The following is a 20,482-nucleotide window of genomic DNA, read 5'->3' on the forward strand; positions in this document are numbered from 1 at the left end:
AGCTATCCGGTAAGGTGTGACCGAGGCTTTAAAAAAATATATACATAAAAATGATATCGATCTGTTTACACTATGTAATAACCGTACTGAAATTTATTGACGGTAAATATAATTTATAGACTGTAAATATATGTTTTTAAATATAATCATTCAAATTCTTTCAAGGTTGTCAATAAATGCACGACTTCTAAATCAAACAACACATGCAATGGACCGACTCAACAAAAATGTTTTGATTACTGAAAGGACACCATTCAATATTTTTTTAAATACAATATGATGTATGACTCGTTATTTAAAGATAGGAAAAATATGAATAAGGCCTTGAAATCAAATCCACGGTGACAATGACATTGACTTAATCACGTTAACATTGGTGTTTTTTTCTTTATCAAGCTACTGTTACCAGAGACATATATGCACGCTTCTGTTGTTACTTACCAAATGCAACATACTTTGAAAAATTCGAATATAAACAATATAATTGTTTTTTCCCCTTCGTGTATTTCAATTTCGCATGATAACAAAAAAAATGCAATAATAACGAGGATCGATTTGTTTTTCTTACACTGTGCAGTATTCCCTCGACTCTTATACAGCATTTTCATGTTAATGTCTTTTATAGATGAATATGTGATATACGTTTTATTCATTGTTGAAGGCCGTACGGTTGGACCTATAGTTGTCTTCTTGGTAGTTATACCACATTTTCTTGTTTTTATATCCAGAATAGTATAAAGTTTTCCCCCACATAGATAACGGCCGTATGTGTCGTTTGTGCCAATTTAGAGGGAAAAAATGAAACATTATTTTGTAATTGGCGCAACAAAAAATATTGAAGCATATAAAAACAACATCCATTTGAAGTAGACAACGGAACATCACCGTCAAAAAAAAGATAAAATCGTTTTGTTTATTACCGATTGTGTTATGGATGTCACCAAATGTAATTCTAATAGATTATTTTGGTGAAAATGAAATGACTGTAGACGACTACAGAAGAGACAAAATACATATATTGTACGTCTGTTAAAATTGAAGGAAGAAATACACAATGAACGACAGTTTCTCTTGATACATATACTTCAGCATGAGCATTGTTGTAAATAGTACAATCAAGATTATTCTATTGAAATGGACCTTTGTTGTTAGTCACGTTTGATAAATGATATGAAGACATATTTGTCTATACTCTTGAACTTTGTTACTTTAAATGACACATGAATTTTAAAGACTAGTAAATACTGGTAAAAATGTGACATCTACCCTAGCTGATACACTTCAAAACCAAAAAAAATATCTTGAGGGTTGAGTTGAGAATGGAAATGGGGAACGTGTCAAAGAGACAACATCCCGATCAAAGAGAAGACAACTCGTCTAGAGTGTTAAGTTTAGAATGGAAAAAGGGAACCAAAGAGGTAACAACCCGATCAAAGAGCCGAAAACTCATCAAATGCAAGTTGGGTATGGAAAAAGGGAACGTGACAAAGAAACAACCCGATCAAAGAGCAGATAACGGTCCAAGGACACCAACAGGTCTTCAACACAGCGAAAACATCCAGAAACCAGAGGCAAGCTTCAGCTGGCTCCTAAACAAATATGTACACTAGTTCAGTGTGACTGTTTAACTTACAGATGGAGACATTTTAAGGAAATGCCTGTACCAAGTCAGGAATATGACAGTTGTTATCCATTCTTTTGATGTGTTTGAGCTTTTGATTTTGCAACTTGATTTGGGACTTTTCTTTTTAAATTTTCCTCGGAGTTCAGTATTCAGTTTGTGACTTTACTTCTTATTATTTGAAATATTTAATACGACTGACGTATAAAAATCAGTTGAAATCGTTATAATCAACTTGACGATACAATTGTTCTGTCATGCCACGATTTTCTTTATTCGGTGATAATGAAAATTTGAGAATCACCGATGTACTTTAAATCATTTTTCGGAGAAATAAAAAAAAAAGCAATTAAAGTAACATTACCTACACGTACCCAGATGATTGTGAGGATGGGTTAGCTCAAGCACAATACTATACCATATGTAATTATATCCTTGTCTTACAAATAAGATATATATTAAGAACTGATTTTAAATTCCAAAAAATGCGTATTTATAAAGCTTATTTGAAATACTTCGCCGCAATATAGCCTTTTAAAACTGAGGCGACGTAAAGGGATTAAGTTTTTTCTTTGATCAATCAACCCTTTATTGATACATCTCGATCTGTGGAAATTACAACAGGTACAAATGTACATAAAACCATGTACACTAAAAACTATTACCGGAAAACTGAAAAATGTGCAAGGAAATACAATTTAATAAAAAAAAAATGAAACATCTTCTTCTGGGACTATTTTACTAAATTATAGTTCTAGTCTTCTACTTCTCTTTTATTTCCGCTATTACGCGGCCACTTGTAGTATTCCAATTTTTGGTGCGCATGTTAATATTTTACAAAAGACATATGCGAACATTCTACAGACAGTGAAGTAAAAAAAGGGTTATAACAAAATTCAAAGTGATAATCATGCTTTCATAGACTTTATTTGTTTTCGGCTGTACTTCCGATCCCACCCCTTTCCTTCCTTACAGACAACATCATTAACAACATTTACGTCATGCGCAGTACTAAAAGGCACAATTCTTGTCAGAATAAATTACAGAATTTCAATTTCAATTTTTATTTATAGCTATTATTAGTTGGGCTGTTAAGCCAAAACAGTAAGTGTTTACAAGACGATTTAAACGGATTAATGCAAAATCGTGTTGACTTACAGCAAAAGTAAAACAAAATAAACCACTCAAAATTTGAATAAATGAAGAATTTTGTTGATATAAAAACATAAAAAGGTACGCGGTAATAATAGTTTTATAGGTTGTATTTTATAACATTCTATTTATCATTTGGCTAATATGTCGTTTTATTATAGTTATGACAATTTACACTTACTTGAGCTATGACACAAACTACTTTATAAGTACTGGAAATTATTAGTTTATTACATCAAAAGGTGCATTTCAATTTTGTACTGTCGTGAAATAAAAGGTAAATAAATTCAGAATTTGCATCAGTACCGGTTTTTGATGGGATTCTTATTGCTCTATATATTTCTATATTGTGTATTGTGTACTTTTATTTGTCTGTTTTACTGTTTTTATTTTGAGCCATGGCGTTATCAGTTTATTTTCGACGTAGTTTGAATGTCCATCTGGTATCTTGCTTCCCTCTTTGTCAGGCCACGACTTTCTTAATTTGGCAAAAGTCTGAAAATCGAATGACAGATGTACTTCTAATTCTTTTTGGGGTAATGCAAAATCACTTCAACCTAGTTTGTAACATCTAAGTTACCCGGATTTAGCATAATCTACGTTATCAGATCTTTGTAGGGATGTTTTTGACCGTACACAACCATACATCAAGTGTAATATCAATTTTGTAGGTAGCAATTTTAAACTCCAATTACACTGTAGTCATACAAATGAGATCTATGTTAAGAACTTACTTCAATTTATTTTTAGAGCTTAATATATTTCTCAAGGTACCGAATCTGTACTATCATATGTGAATACTTGGGGTTCGTGTCAGATAAACAAGTCCACTAAAGACGAATTAAGGTTGCACGCCGTCTGTTTGGCTGTCTGGCCGTAAGGTCGGCAATACAGTTAGACGCACTTTCATTGATCTAACTATAAGTGTAGGTCAACCATCACGTAAACCTATTTTCGCGAGTATAAAAATATCGCGATATAATCGTCGCGAATATGTAAAACTTTGATTATTTCTTACTTAACTACATCAAGTAAATTTGAGAGTAGAAAGTGCTAAACGCGAAATAAAGTATCCGCGAAAATAAGTTGGTTTACAGTAAGTAGATATATATATATGTGTATATTTTGTATTGACATCAAATGAAACAATATTTTCATTATTCATTAATTTGATGAAAATTGAAATATATATTCATCACTCGACATATTATAGTAATCTAATTATGATAAACCATATGAAACATTTGATATAGGGTTCCTGGTTCTAAAAAGGTTCATAATTGCATGAAGAAAAATTCGAAAAAAACTTGCTAGTCTAGCTACAAAATATATACATAAACGAATGGTTTTTACACCACTCTCCCACCCCGGCAAATAAAAAGGCAAAAACAGACTTTGATTTAAGTGCCAGTCTTTGTAAGAATCAGGCAATTTAGGTAAAAATTAAAACATGATTAGAAAAAACCCACCGAGCTAATCATGCTATTTAATACTAACCATCCTCCTGAGTTAAAAAGTATTAGTCTTTCGTTTGTGTTTGTCTGGTAATATCAAATAACTTGATTAGAATGATAGCAAATTACAGAGTTATCTCCCCTTATTTGTTAATTTCTAGTGCATTTCAACCAAATTGTATCTTCTATTACCAGAACAGAAAATGGAAATGACTGTTATTTTTGTGCATAACTACATATTATGAACTTAAATTAATGTCAAATAGGGTGGGTTTTTTTGGTCATGTTTTCACCACTGCCTGATTCTTAGGCAGACTGGCACTTAATTCAACGACAACAATATTTGTATGGCCTTCGTCGGTAAAACTATAGCGTCAAACAGAAAGGTTTTAAGGGCGAGTAAATAGGATTATTGCTAAAGGTATATAAAAACACTCAAATCTGAATAAAATGTAGTTTTTTGTTGATAAACCATAAAAACGAATCATAGTACTACGTGGTAATAATGGTTTTATAGATTGTTTTCTGTACTATTCCGCTTAAGGATGTGGCTAACAACCGTTTTATAATGGGTATAAGAACTTAAAACTTTTTGGGGGTATAATATACTATTTAAAATGTACCGTTCATGTCTTAATTTTTGACCTCAGCAGGTGCATTTGCGAATAAGTTTAGTAAAAGTGCTATAATGATATACTACTCGAATTGTTTCTGTACTGGTTTAGGTGCGCTGTTGTCTGAATATTGTTAAATGAAGACCTGTTGGTGACCTTCTACTGTTGTCTGCTCTATGGTCGGGTTGTTGTCTCTTTGACACATTCCCCATTTCCATTCTCACTTTTGTTTTTTATACGTGTGTCATTTTATCAGATATCGTTTGTAAGAATGATCCTTATATCATCTTCGCTAGCCAAGAGTTAGAACCCACCCCACTTAGGGAGTGGGTCGTAACCCTTGGTTAGCGAAGATGCATTTTAAATAATACAGTAAAACGTGACATACATAAAAATTATCTAAAATTCCTCGATGAAGAAATAAGGTCTTTGTATCTAGACTAATGCTAATGTGGTTCCTAAGCAATTCGTGGCATGCTCGGTTTGCAGGTTTGATGTCGGTTTTGACTTTTGTTTTGAAATCGACCAAAATCAAATATGACGACTAAATTCTTACAAGTACTCGTATAGGTTAATCGACTGTAAATTTTCAATAACATATTTTTAGAATTTTTAATGTGAGTCGTGATTTAAACCACTTTATTTTTTAGTATCGCTTTATTATTTAATTTCTATAAATAAAGATTGTATACTGCAGCATATATATACATATACTAAGTGATTATAGCGAAGTAGATATAATTGTTTAATGTGAAACTAACGTTTTTTGTAAAAACTTGTTTGAATCTTGATAACATTATTATGAATTAATGGTATTAATAGGTTTCAATATTATTATTAGTTTAACTCCTCACATGCACCTGTCCTAGGTCATGAACCTTGTCAGTGGTGGTCTTTTGACATATTTTCATGTTGTTATTTTTTTTATTTATTTTTTTTTTGGGGGGGGGGATAAAGATAGTTTATAGTAAAATTGTAGCTGATGATATTATTGATTTATTTCAATTTCTTATCATGGCGGATAAAACCCTGACAGCCATATTATAAGGGCAGTGTGTATTGATCACTGGTTTTATTTTTATATGCTGTGTTAAAAACAGAAATATTTACCAGTCAATTTACTGCAAAACAAATATATACAATAACACACGCTATAAATCACTGGTCAGTGTAGAATTGGAATCAATTTAACAGAGACAACAAAATGACTGTCATCAGTACCAAAATCCTCAAAGAACTAATACCAAAATACTTATAGAACTAATACCAAAATCATTAAAGAACTAATACCAAAATCATTAAAGAACTAAATTAAATAGTATACCAAAATCATTAAAGAACTTATACCAAAATCATTAAAGAACTTATACCAAAATCATTAAAGAACTTATACCAAAATCATTAAAGACCAAATACCAAAATCCTTGAAGAACTAATACCAAAATACCAAAACCTTTAAAAGAGGGACGAAAGATAACAGAGTTACAGTCAAATTCATAAATCGAAAATAAACTGACAACACAATGGCTAAAAATGAAAAAGACATACAGAAAAACAATAGTACACATGACACAACATAGACAACTAAAGAATAAGCAACACGAACCCCATTTAAAGAACTAATACCAAAATCCTTAAAGAAATAATAAAAAAACAAGGGATAAGTATAGATTATCGGGTTTTCTATACATTGATATCGTAAAATATCAGTTGCGAGCCACAATGTGAATCTTTTTGGCGAGTGAGCGCAGCGAACGAGCTAAAAAGTTCCACATTGTGTCGAGCGGTTGGTATTTTACGATATATATACGAAGAAAACCCGATTATCTATTTATCGTATTACTGGTCTTTTCTATCTCCCTAAGACAGTTTTACGCTAGACGAATAAGCACGCTTGATAACGTCTCCTCTCGCATTGTGACGTCGCTGATAACTTCTCCTCTCAGATTGTGACGTCGATGATAATGTCTGGTCTCGTTTTGAAGCCTTGATACGAGAATTACGGAGCGACAGAGCAGGGTCATATTGGCGTAGGCTTTGTATTGGGGTCCTTGGGTTATGAGTTCAGCGTTTAGTTTTAGCTATTGCAAATTATTTTGTAATTTATAGTTATAACGGGTTTTATGTTTTTAATTTTTTTTATTTGCAATTATAAATTCTATTTATATTGTTTAGGAGGTCTCATCTCTCCTTTTTGGAATAGCTTCAAGACCAAAAATTACAAAATCATTAAAAGAACTAATACCAAAATCATTAAAGAACTAATACCAATATCGTTAAAAGAACTAATACCAAAATCATTAAAAGAACTAATACCAAAATCATTAAAGAACTAATACCAAAATCATTAAAAGAACTAATACCAAAATCATTAAAGAACTAGTACCAATATCGTTAAAAGAACTAATACCAAAATCATTAAAGAACTAATACCAATATCGTTAAAAGAACTAATACCAAAATCATTAAAAGAACTAATACCAAAATCATTAAAGAACTAATACCAAAATCATTAAAAGAACTAATACCAAAATCATTAAAGAACTATTATAAATACCAATATCGTTAAAAGAACTAATACCAAAATCATTAAAAGAACTTATACCAAAATAACTAAAGTAAAGAACTAAAAAAAAATTATTAAAGAACAAATAAAAAACCAAGGGATAATAAAACAACTTGGGACAGATACAATACACTTTATCGCTAATCCCGGCTGACCCGGCCGCTTGAACTTTTGACGCATACAACAATCACTTTTCCATTGTGGCGTCAGATATGTTGTATTGTGACGTCAAAATTTTACGGGAACCTGTGTGATATCCAGTAATGGCGGACAAATAGCGATAAGGTGTCTAGGGATTGAATTAGTTTTAAATTATCCTTTCCATGTAGAATTGTAAAGCAACAAAAGATACAGAAATTAGCACCAAATTATTGAGAAAAAAAAATTGAGTTACAAGACAAGAACAATCAAGTAAATCAAATCTCAATAAGGTCACGTGGCAAATTGTTCATATAAAAAAGAACATGTGGTATGATTGCCAATGAGACAACTATCCACAAAAGACCAACATGAAACAGACATCAACAACTATAGGTCACCGTACGGCCTTCAACAATGAGCAAAACCCATACCGCATAGTCAGCTATAAAAGACTCCGATAAGACAATGTAAAACAATTCAAACGAGAAAACTAACGGCCTTATTCATGTAAAAAAATGAATGTATGTATGTTCAGGACGATTTTAAGAAAGAAGACCATAGAACGTATGCGTTCAGCAATGTTCTGAAACTCAAAAATTGTTCTCCGTATTTAGAAGTACCATACACAGAAATTATACATTTTTAGAAAGTGTCTGTATGAGTTATAATTATACTTGATGACAGACAAGATTTTGACACATGAGCGGTCAATTTGAATAAGTAATGATTTAAGATAACAAATTTAGCGTATTGCTCTAAACTTCCGCGTTCTTTCGTCTCTTTAGGTATGTCAAATTACCGTAACATAATATATTAGGATGGATTTTCTTTCTTTAGATTTTAAAATAACAGGGACTTCGCTAGGGGTTATTTATTAAATCTATTTGTACATTACATACATGTATATACATATATGTACAGTAGTTGTCGTTTGTTTATGTAATTTATACCTGTTTCTCGTTTCTCGTTTTTTTTTTTACATAGATTAGACCGTTGGTTTTCCCGTTTGAATGGTTTTACACTTCTAGTAATTTCGGGGCCCTGTTTAGCTTAATTATTGTTCGGTGTGAGCCAGGGCTCCGTGTTTTTGAAGGTCGTACATTGACCTATATTGACTGGTTTACCTTTTAAATTGTTATTTGGATGGAGAGTTGTCTCATTGGCACTCATACCACATCTTCCTATATCTATATACATGAATTTTTTTTATATTAATTTTTTTTCTGTGTTTGTACTTGTCACAAGCATGTTCGAAGTTTATTTTGATTTTATTAGACATGTTTATTATAGTTTTCTGTTTTAATTGTATATTTTTATTTCTCTTCAGGGTTGGGCTTTGTAGGGGGTCCTTGTGTTATGAGTTCAGCGTTTAGTTTAAGCTGTTGCAAATGATTTAGTAATTAAAAGTAATTACTGTTTTGATTCTGACGTGAAAGTACGGGCGCTATAATTTATGACCTATATGAAAAATTTTTAAAGCAAAATGAGGTCTCATCTCGCCTTTTTGGAATAAAGACCAAAAATTAAAAATTAAATTTTGTTGACATAAAAAAGTTATATTACGGTATCACAAAGTAAGGTAAAATGCAATGAACGGAAAATTAATGCAAAGTTTGACATGGAAACTACCTGCCGACCTACCCTATATACAATATAGATTCGACTTACTATCGACTTTGAATAATATTGCACACAGCAACGATATTAATTTCAGGAAGACACAATTGTTCTTTATGACTACAGATATTAAGTAAATTGATAATCATTATGATGCAATGATTATTGGCCAAAACGAAGAACAACTTGATTTGACGTAATTGCTAGCAATAACGGATGGTACCCTTCCCAAATTGCCAGAGTAACGGCAGCTATTTTGACAATTTCAGTCAAAGAGCGCATGCACACATGCAAATTAACATTTTTGTAAAGTTTTATAAATTTTAGAGTATTTTGAAATTTTTGACATTTTTTCGGTTTTTATGGTAACAGTGGCCATTTTGGAAATTCCAGAGTCAAATGGGACATCTGCATATGCTTGTCAATATTTGTGTGAAGTTTCGTTCACTTTTGAGCACATTGATTTTTTAGACATTTTTGCTGTTTCCATGGTAACGGTGGCCATCTTGAAAGTGCCAACCCAAAAAAAGCAAATCTTCACATGGTGCTTAACATTATGGTATAGTTCCATCAACTTGGGTCCATTCAATTCTGAGATCCAGAGTTGACAAAAAAGTGTGGAAGAAAAAGACAAAAAAAAAGAAAAAGAAACGTAGAATAACAATACGTCACCCCAACTCCGTTGAGGGTGCCATAATTATTTAATATCTTATTTGCTTCACATAAAAATATTATCATTCAAAAGGTGTTTGTGAAATATCACATACTATTACATTCGTCAAGTGGAAGAATATTCCACAAGCATTTCTTAAATTAAAACGTAGAAGTGTTTGACCAATTTAAAGAATCCGTTTTACGTTTCAAGTAAATAAAGTGCACCTTTCAGTATGATTTTCTTTATGCTTTGTAAATTTCCTTTTCTTGTTTTGATTGTAGAAGAAGTGGGGCATTTTAACTCAAGTATCATTTAGGATCACTCGTCATTGTTAAGATTGAAATTAAGTCATTTTACCTTCCTTGTACTTATTTGAAAATCCATTGAATCAGATACAGTAAGTATCACTTAGGTACATTGAGGTCATTAGGCCGCCATTAGGTATTTCCATAGCAGCTACGTATCAGCAAATTTTTGGTATTTAGTCAACAAAATTGTAACCTGAACTTTGCTAATCGTTATATATCACGTACTCAACTGAAATGGTTTGACTCATGATATTGTTATTTGTTTGTCAAATGAAAAGAAAATCCATATATTTAAAAATGTATATAATTTGTTAATATATAATACATTTATATAGTAAATTATATTCTTCATTTGTTTGATTGAGTAAGAAACAAAAAAAGAACCAATGACATTGTGTGTTCTGATTTAGTGCTGAAGTGTGCATTGGAAATACCCCGAATAGATGACAAGCCTATACGATTATATGACATTAATCTTTCATAACATGTCATAATTTATTTCTTGGTACTACTATTACATGTACCCGCACGTTTAAAGTGCTGTTTTATTTCCTAATATCCATATACACCAATACCTGCACGTGCTTTGCTTGACAACGCTACACCGATGAGAAGTAATGGTTATATTTTGGTTTTAGCAATAAATGTTGATTTGAGCTTCACTGATTACTGAGTCGCTTGCATGCGAAATGGATCTGTGGCGTTCATTTTTTTTAAATCGTGGTATTTGTGATGAGTAAATGGATGTTTAGAGCTGGCATATATATGTTTCCATGTCAGGTCTATGAACATGTAAATAATGAAAAGTATGAACGAAACTGCATGTGTAACCTCTCGCTGAAAATTCCCCTTTTTTTGGACGAACAATAAATTTGAATGGGGACATATAGTTGGACCCCCCTTTTGTCCTGGGTGAAGACCCCCCCTTTTTTTAAATGGCTGGATCTGCCCCTGTATCTGATATCAATGTTTATATATTTCGCCTTAGTTATTTGGTTTAGGAAGAAATAACCCTGTTGTTGGGCTTTGGATTTATTTTTGGATATGTGCTATGGTCTTATCTTAAAAGATATTTCGCTACAAAATGTTTTATATAATTGGTGTTAATTGGGGAGGGGTAACTATCTTTAAGGGTTTATATATCCTATAATATCTACTTTTTGTTCATAGGTTTTAATATTAGTTATGTCATTCAGTATGATATAAATTAACTAAAAAAGACGAAAACAACAAAAAAAAAATGCACGAATACGATATATGTATACCTTAAAACCGCCGGAAAGACACACACGTATAAATTAAAAAAAAAACATACCTTTTAATCAAACATATCGTATACAGTTTGACTCATTTTTTAGAATCAAAATCATTCTTGCTGAAAAGACATATTGTATTTTGGCGCAAATGAAATGCCTATTGGCTCAAATGCAAAGCACAGAAAGGAGGAAATTTCAAACAAGTCTACGTGAACAATCTTTCTTAGATCTCAACGTATTATATATTTTTCAGCATCGACGAAACGGCAAAGACCAGTATCACCGTGATAACAATTCTTACGACAACCCAGGCTACCACAGGGAAGGCAATGATGGATATAGGCCAACTAATTATAGACAAAAAGACTATTTAAACCAAAATTTTAATGTTTGGGATCCTAAAACTTTCCCTCAACCACATCATGGATATCCAGCTAGTCATTACTTTATGGAAAATCAGAGAGCGGGTTCCGATCAGCCTCTTCACGGAAGTATATCTTCAGATTCAACATCAGAAACCAAGTCTCGGAAAGCTATAGCAATTGCTATAGGAATAGGACTTTTGATAGTTGTCGGCGGTGCAATAGCTGTAGCTGTTTATTTTACTAGTCTTAGTAAGTCTGAACAATTAATTTGTTGACTCTTAATGTGTATTATTTTGATTGATGTATTGTATTTCATTTACAAGCATTTTATTCGTCAAAAGAACTCTAACCTGTATCCGACTTTCAAAATATTTTAAAATATGTTATAGTGTAATGCAATACAGTAAAATAATGGCCAGTGTCTTGTTGGACAATGAATGACACACCTGATAAGGAAAATATCTCTAGATTTGCCGTACAACCGAGTTCCACCCATGCACACTTTTCATTTCATTAAGTCAAGAATATGCTATTAAATCACTCAATACATGTATTTACAAAAATAGTCGTTTGGCGTGTTTTTTTTTTTTTTATTGTTATGAATTGTACAGATCACGAATATACTTGAAAATTGGGATATTTTTTATATATCTGAGAGATTCTTTTATGAATTTGTGATTCATTTTTGTTAAAAGCACTTTTATATTTTACAACGGGTACGTTTAGACAAGTTTTAAGAATTAGGGACGGTTTGAGCATCAGACAAACGATAATATTTCTGTTTCCAACATAATGGAAACGTTTGAGTCTTCGAACTACAGCTTGATTATAAAAAAAAGAAGACGTGGTATGATTGTCATACCAATGACTCAACTCTTCACAAGAGACCAAATGACACAGACATTAACAACTATAGGTCACCATACGGTTATCAGCTTTAATAATGTTTTATTTGTATTTCTCATTTTACAGCTGATGTTCAGAGAACGACTGTCTCGACAATACCAACAACGACACCTGGTAAGTCAACAGACTGGTTCCTTGTTTAATGATTTGCTGGTTTAGTGCGGTTGACTGAGATTAAGGTATTTGTTGATTAGTTGGTTGGTGGGGAATTGAGATTGGTATATCTATTGATTGATTGGTTGTGCGAGAATTTGAGATAAGATATTTGTTTTTTGATTGTTTAGTAAGCAGTTGAGATTAGTATATCTATTATTTGATTGGTTGAGTGAGAAGTTGAGATTAGATATTTGTGTATTGATTGGTTAGTAAACAGTTGAGATTGGTATATCTATTGATTGATTGGTTGAGTGAGAAGTTGAGATAAGATATTTGTGTATTGATTGGTTAGTAAACAGTTGAGATTGGTATATCTATTGATTGATTGGTTGAGTTAGAAGTTGAGATAAGACATTTGTTTTTTGATTGGTTAGTAAACAGTTTAGATTGGCATATCTGTTGATTGATTGGTTGATTGAAAAGTTGAGATAAGATATTTGTGTATTGATTGGTTAGTAAACAGTTGAGATTGGTATAACTATTGATTGATTGATTCAGTGAAAAAGTGAGATAAAATATTTGTGTATTGATTGGTTAGTAAACAGTTTAGATTGGCATATCTATTGATTGATTGGTTGGTTGAGTGAAAAGTTGAGATACGTTATTTGTGTATTGATTGGTTATCAAACAGTTGAGATTGGTATATATATTGATTGATTGATTGGTTGATGATGAGTTCAATTAGATATATGGATTGATTGATTGGTTGCGCGAGATGTGGCATTCAGATTAGCATATATGCTGTTTGATAAGGTGGTAAAGAGTTGAGATTACGATATGTGTTGATTGATTGGTTAATGAAGAGTATGAAACATAATCATAGAATGATTGGTAAGTAAGGAGCTGAGATTTATATATCTTTTGATTGAATGGTTCCTGCGGAGTTAAGATTATGACATTTATTAATTGATTAATTGGTGAATAGTTGAGATAAACATTTCAATTGATTGATTGGTTGGTTGGTTGGTTGGTTGCCAAGAGGTTGAGATTAAGATATTTATTGATTAATTGGTTAGTAAGGAGTCAAGATTAAGATATGTGTTGATTAATTGGTTAGTGAGGAGTCAGGATTGAGATATCTATTGATTAATTGGTTAGTTAGGAGTCAAGTTAAGATATGTATTGATAAATAGGTTAGTGGGGAGTCAAGATTAAGATATTTATTGATTAATAGGTTAGTAAGGAGTTAAGATTAAGATATGTATTAATTAATTGGTTAGTGAGGAGTCAATATTAAGACATTATTGATTAATTGGTTAGTGATGAGTCAATATTAAGATATGCATTGATTAATCGGTTAGTGAGGAGTCAAGATTAAGATAATTATTGACTAATAGGTTAGTGAGGAGTCAGGATTAAGCAAGATTAAGATATTTATTGATTAATAGTTTAGTGAGGAGTCAGGATTAAGATATTTATTGATTAATAGTTTAGTAAGGAGTCAAGATTAAGATATTTATTGATTAATCGGTTAGTAAGGAGTCAAGATTAAGATATTTATTGATTAATTGATTAGTAAGGAGTCAAGATTAACATATTTATCATTTTCTTGGTTGCTTCTACAGGCGTTGAGAGTAACCTATTTATTGATTGATTGGCTAGTGGGGAGTTGAGTTTAATTAAACTAAACTATATTATTGATGATTGATTGATTGTTGGTTGGTTGATTGATTAACGTCCAGTGGCCTTAATTATTGAGTGTTGATGCTTGTTATGAAAAATATATGTCTCCTCTTATATTATTCACTCGTCGATTTTTTTAAAATAAATTAATACTACATTGAACTGTCTGCAGTTTGTTTTATATGTTTTATTTGTCCTATCAATGGTCATGGTGTCCTTTCTATAATATAAGTATACCTATCAATGGTCATGGTGTCCTTTCTATAATATAAGTATACCTATCAATGGTCATGGTGTCCTTTCTATGATATAAGTATACCTACTTATAATATGAAACGAGAGTAATAACACGACAACTGATGTGCATTTACGGATATAGAGGACTGAGGGAGCTGTCGGTTTACAAAGTGACATATAATGTCCGGCCGTTGGTTGATCATCCCCTGTGACTGCCAGTCATGCCTCAGTGATTTCCTATATAATTAAAAAATGTTCCCCAGAAAAGGGGGCACCCCCTGTACCCTTCTAAATCCGCCTCTGATCCTCACATATACCCTTTCCTCCAAAGAATTCGCATGTAACCTTTAATAATATTATGTCTATGTTATTCATTTTCAGTTTTTTTTCTTTTTTCTCAATTACCTCCTGATTTAGTAGAAACAAAAACCCGGTGATATATAGATGTGATATGATTTCCAATGAGACAACTGTCCATAAGAGACCAAAATGACACAGAAATTACTATAGGTCACCATACGGCCTTCAACAATGAGCCAGACACATACCGCATAGTCAGCTATAAAAGGCCCCGAAATGACAATGTAAAACAATTCAAACGAGAAAACTAACGGCCTTATTTATATAAAAAAATGAACGAAATGTATATTTTAGTCTGTGATCATAAATTGTTTGCTTTTTTTCAACAGTTCCACCTCAGGAGCTAAAGTTTCAAGGAAACATAACAATTGATAACAGCTGGGATGACGATTTAAAAAACTCTTCTTCGCCTGTTTACAAACAGAAAGCAGCAAATGTTTCAAGTATGGTGAGTACATACTCTTCGACTGTATCCAAATAGAAAGCAGCAAATGTTTCAAATATGATGAGGACATACTCTTCGTCTGTATACAAATAGAAAGCAGCAAATGTTTCAAATATGGTGAGTACATACTCTTCGCCTGTATACAAATAGAAAGCAGCAATTGTTTCGAATATGGTGAGTACATACTTTTCGCCTGTATACAAATAGAAAGCAGCAAATATTTCAAATATGGTGAGTATATACTCTTCGCCTGTATACAAATGGAAAGCAGCAAATGTTTCAAAAATTGTGAGTACATACTCTTCGCCTGTATACAAACAGAAAGCAGCAAATGTTTCAAATATGGTGAGTACATATCTTTAAACCTCAATTATGAATCCAAGATTCCATATTATCTCCAGAATCTACCATCATGGTTGTACGCAGGTTTCCTATATGTTTATTTTAGTTCTATTGGAGTCCTCACGGGATATTGATACTTTTTATCACGTGTGTTTGGCCAAATTATAGTCTAGACGCCAACTAATTAACTATCGAGTTGACCTCCGAAGACTGCCGACGGTCATGTAAGCAATTATAAACATATAGCTATAAAAAAAAAAGCAAACTTGTGCAATAGGATTTTTCTAGGTTAAAAAATATAGGGACGATTGATTCATAATATATATATGATGGATTATCACGTGAAATTACAGAATTTTTTCGTCTAGCAAATAATTATAACCCCTTATTGAAGTCCACCTATGAAATCTCAAACGACTAAATGTCGTTCTTAGGCTAAGTTTACACGTAATTCGAATTCGATTCGCATTAACTAATTCGAATTAGTTTAATTCGCATTTGAAACGTTTTACGTCCTAACGTCAATTCTAATTCGAATTCCAAACGACGTTAACTTTTAATTCGTATTAACAAAAATTGAATTCGAATCGAATGCAAATCGAATTCACTAATTGCGTTCACACACTCTTCTTTTTTTTTAGTAATGCGAATTCAACGTGCATTGCAATTCGAATTAGAATTTGACGTTAGGACGTAAAACGTTTTGAATGCGAATTAAACGAAACTTGAGCCGCACGGTGAAAAACACGAAATTTAGGTCACCTTCCGAAATTGGTTTGGAATTTATAAAAAGATTACTATACAAATCCTTGTTTCATCGTATACTGTATCCTTTATCATTTATGTAAGTCTTCATAAAACAAAAACTTCACAGACTGAACGAATACATAACTTAGGGGATCAAGTATTATTTTGGTCTGTGCGTTCGTCCATCTGTCTGTCTCTCTGTTCGTCTGTCTCTGATGTAGCATAGTCCAAATAAATATGACGTATATACAAAAAACAAAAAATGAGGAACAAATCATGGTAACAAATGATAAACAAATCGTATGATTTCTTTGTGATTTGAAAGTGATAAAATTTCACATTCAAATGAGCTAACAAATCACAATAACAAATCACGAACAAATTGCTTTCAATTCATAAGCAAATCATAAACAAATTGTCAAGAAATTGTTTTGAAATCATTAACAAATCAGAGGTTTTTGCTTTCCTACTTCAAGCAAATCAGAAACAAATTGTCAAGAAATTGTTTTGAAATCATTAACAAATCAGAGGTTTTTGCTTTCCTACTTCAAGCAAATCAGAAACAAATTGTCAAGAAATTGTTTTGAAATCATTAACAAATCAGAGGTTTTTGCTTTCCTTCTTCAAGCAAATCACAAACAAATTGTTTTCAAATCGTAAAGAAATTGTAAAGAAATTGTTATCAAATATTTAACAAATCAGAAGTAAATCATATTCCTACCTCAAGCAAATCATAAACAAATTGTTTTCAAATTATTAAGCAATTATAAACAAATTGTTATCAAATCTTTAACAAATCAGAAGTACATGTAAATCATATATTCCAATCCTACCTTAAGCAAATCATAAGCAAATCGTAAATGAATTGGCATCAATCAACAATTCACAGATTAAATCATTCACATCCAGATCAAACATATGTTCTTCCCCTGAAACCACTAAACTTTGAAGCGCAATTGTCTTCATTTTACCTGAAATAGCTTCTCCTCTAATTGTAAAAAGGAATACTATCATTGGTTGTGGTGGGGATGAATTGTTCACTCTGTTAGTTTCTCTTAGGGAGCTACCATTTGATTTTTATGGGGGGGCTAGGATGAAATTTGAAAAAAATAGGCAGGACAGGAGTTTTGAGTAAAAAAAAAGGCAGGATGAGACACTTTGCAAAAAAAAAAGGCAGGATGGCAATTAAGGTAAAAAAAGTCAGGATAAACTAATAAAAAAAAAGGCAGGACTGAATAGAGTGAAAAATAAAAAGGCAGGACAGAGATTACAACTAAAAAAAAAATGCAGGACAAAATTTTTCATCCTAGCCCCCCCATAAAAATCAAATGGTAGCTCCCTTACTTCTCTCCCGAATTTGACTATAACGAAATTTGAAAAAAAACATGGGCAACCACGTGTACTTAGTAGAATGATGTCGAATAGGTGATGGCTCTTAGTCTTGGTCCAAATCTGCTACATTGTAATATAGCTTTGCCCATTTTGCCCGGGACCTGGTCAGTAAACATCATGTTCAAAGAAAACATTAAACTTGCCAGTGTATTATGTCTGCTGGCTTTGGAAGCCAGTCTTTCAGTGAATGTTTCGATCTGTTTACTCATCTTTTACACATTTTTATTTTGAAAATTAATCATTATAGTACAAAATTATCATGTTTATAATGAGATACTGAAATGCACAGTTTCTAAATTTTAATGGTTAACGTTTAAATAGTATTAGTTGAATATGTGAAATTATAAATATAGAGATTCGATCCTTACCACCGTCATCTTTCATAGACTGAATAAAACTTCTCATCTTGCAACCTTCTTTGTTCAGTTAATATGGAACAGTATTTGAAATTTGAATTTGACCTCAACCGGAAGTTAGAGAGATAGATAAACAAAGAAAATTGGAATGCACTAACATTTTATATTTATTGAAGCAAATCATCAATGAATCACACCATGATAGCTAACAAAGTTAACAAATCATTTTCAAATCATTTCATATGATATTCTAAGTTATCAAATCAAAACGAAATCACACCATTCTAGCTTACAAAGTTAACAAATCTCTTTCAAATCATTTCATTCGATATTCTAAGTAAACAAATCATAAAGAAATCACACTAAAACAGAAACAAATTGCTTACAAATCATACAATAGAAAGAAATCGCAAAGAAATCAGTTTTAGGGAATTTGGAAAATCCAGATTTGTTTATGATTTGTTTAATGAATCGCAAGCAAATGGTACTAACAAATCGCAAAATCACGATTTGAAAGAGATTTGAATACGATTTGAAAGCAATTTGTTCATTTATTTTTCTGTTTGGGTATGTCTTGGAAGGCTATTTTGTGTTTTCCCTGAATTTTTGTTTAGTATCTGAATCTTATAATCTGTTTGGGTACAATTGAAGATTCCCTGGCCTATGTGCTTTAACAGTCGTGGGAAACATATGGTTCATTGAGAGGCATAAAGGGGGTATCTGCACAGAAGAATGGGGAAATAACATTGCCATTTCACGATGAACGAACAATTAAAAATGTTTGCACGTTGATCTTTTTACCCATGTTTCCTTATATACATGATATATATTTCACGAAACCTTTATCACGGTTGCACGTGAAATAAAAATGGCAAAACATGTTGCACAAAAATAACCCTTTACCACCCTCTTCATTGTTGAAATTGATTGAATGTGACTCGGTTATATCATGTTTAATGAGAATTAAATCAGCTATTCATAGATAGTTTATAAATATTAATGACTCAGCACAATGTTAAAGATCATCTGCTTTCATAATCAATTATTAAACAGCAACAAAACATCTCTTTACTTCATATACATGACATAGTTAGAATAATAGTTTCCTCTATAATCAAGTTTGATTTCTACTTGATAAACGTCAATAGGTATAGAGCAGGTTAAATTGAAAGGCTGTTGTAGATAGCTGCATTATTTTACAGTGTTGATTTACCCCAGGTGGCTTCCTGTCAATCAGACTATTTTAATTGACTTTGTTTAAAAATTATGTACATAGCTATAGACCCTTATAGTTTTGAAAGGACTATGGAACTACTGGATATATGTTTATCTTTCTCGAACACCTGAGATCACTTCCAGTTTTTGATATGTTTCTTGTTGGTCAGTCCTTAATTGCAGTGTTTTGTTGAATTATACAGTTTGTCTTTTATTTTTTTGCCATATACAGTACTACCAGTTTGTCTTTTATTTTTTTGCCATATACAGTACTACCAGTTTGTCTTTTATTTTTTTGCCATATACAAATGTACATGTACATGTAGTGTTCATTGTCAGTTTTTCTCTGCCAATGAGTGAGTTATGAATGACCCCTAGGTATCTTGACCACCTCTTGTTTAAGGTAAAACTTTTCACATATACATGTATGGAAATATTCAATTTTTAAAAAGTATTCCATTTAGTGGTTAGTATTTACAAAATGTATCACTACAATGTGTAATATCTTGAAATGATAAAAAAATGACACTGGTTTGTGTACAATTTCCAATATTTGGTTAACTAAGTCATATGTATTAAAGTGAAATAAGTTATTCTTATGTTTATTTCAGATAGACAAAGTCTACCAGTCTAGTGATCTGAAAGATATATATCTACGAAATGAGGTTGAAGGCTTCAGGTAATAGAATTAATTGTAATATATAAAATGCCAAACACATACTGCAGCATATAAACGTTGGAGAACTGAAATTGTGCTGTAGTATTTAGGACTTTTAGATCACTGTGTAGCCCATTACCACTGGATATAAAATGTTGGTACTCCTAAAGCAAAGAAACAATTATATAGCAAAAAAGTACCTACAAGTATTCCAATCCTTGTACAGTTTATCCGCTTTATTTATTAGAATTTCTCTGTGTAAAAAGTAGTATATTTTAAAATGCATTGTTGTTCAA

The 20,482-nt window shown here is 31.8% G+C and overlaps 1 protein-coding gene across 1 annotated transcript in view; it reads left to right on the forward strand.

The window, feature by feature from the left end:
- LOC143054810 (MAM and LDL-receptor class A domain-containing protein 2-like) overlaps nucleotides 1-20,482 on the forward strand; it is a 144,175-nt gene that overhangs the window by 8,338 nt on the left and 115,355 nt on the right. Inside the window, exons 2-5 of the mRNA XM_076227869.1 lie at nucleotides 11,638-11,998; nucleotides 12,722-12,769; nucleotides 15,361-15,479; nucleotides 20,140-20,207. Coding sequence (XP_076083984.1) covers nucleotides 11,638-11,998; nucleotides 12,722-12,769; nucleotides 15,361-15,479; nucleotides 20,140-20,207 — 596 coding nt within the window. The remainder of the gene's footprint in view (nucleotides 1-11,637; nucleotides 11,999-12,721; nucleotides 12,770-15,360; nucleotides 15,480-20,139; nucleotides 20,208-20,482) is intronic.

This window comes from Mytilus galloprovincialis, chromosome 12 (assembly GCF_965363235.1).
Source record: "Mytilus galloprovincialis chromosome 12, xbMytGall1.hap1.1, whole genome shotgun sequence".
NCBI lineage: Eukaryota > Metazoa > Mollusca > Bivalvia > Mytilida > Mytilidae > Mytilus > Mytilus galloprovincialis.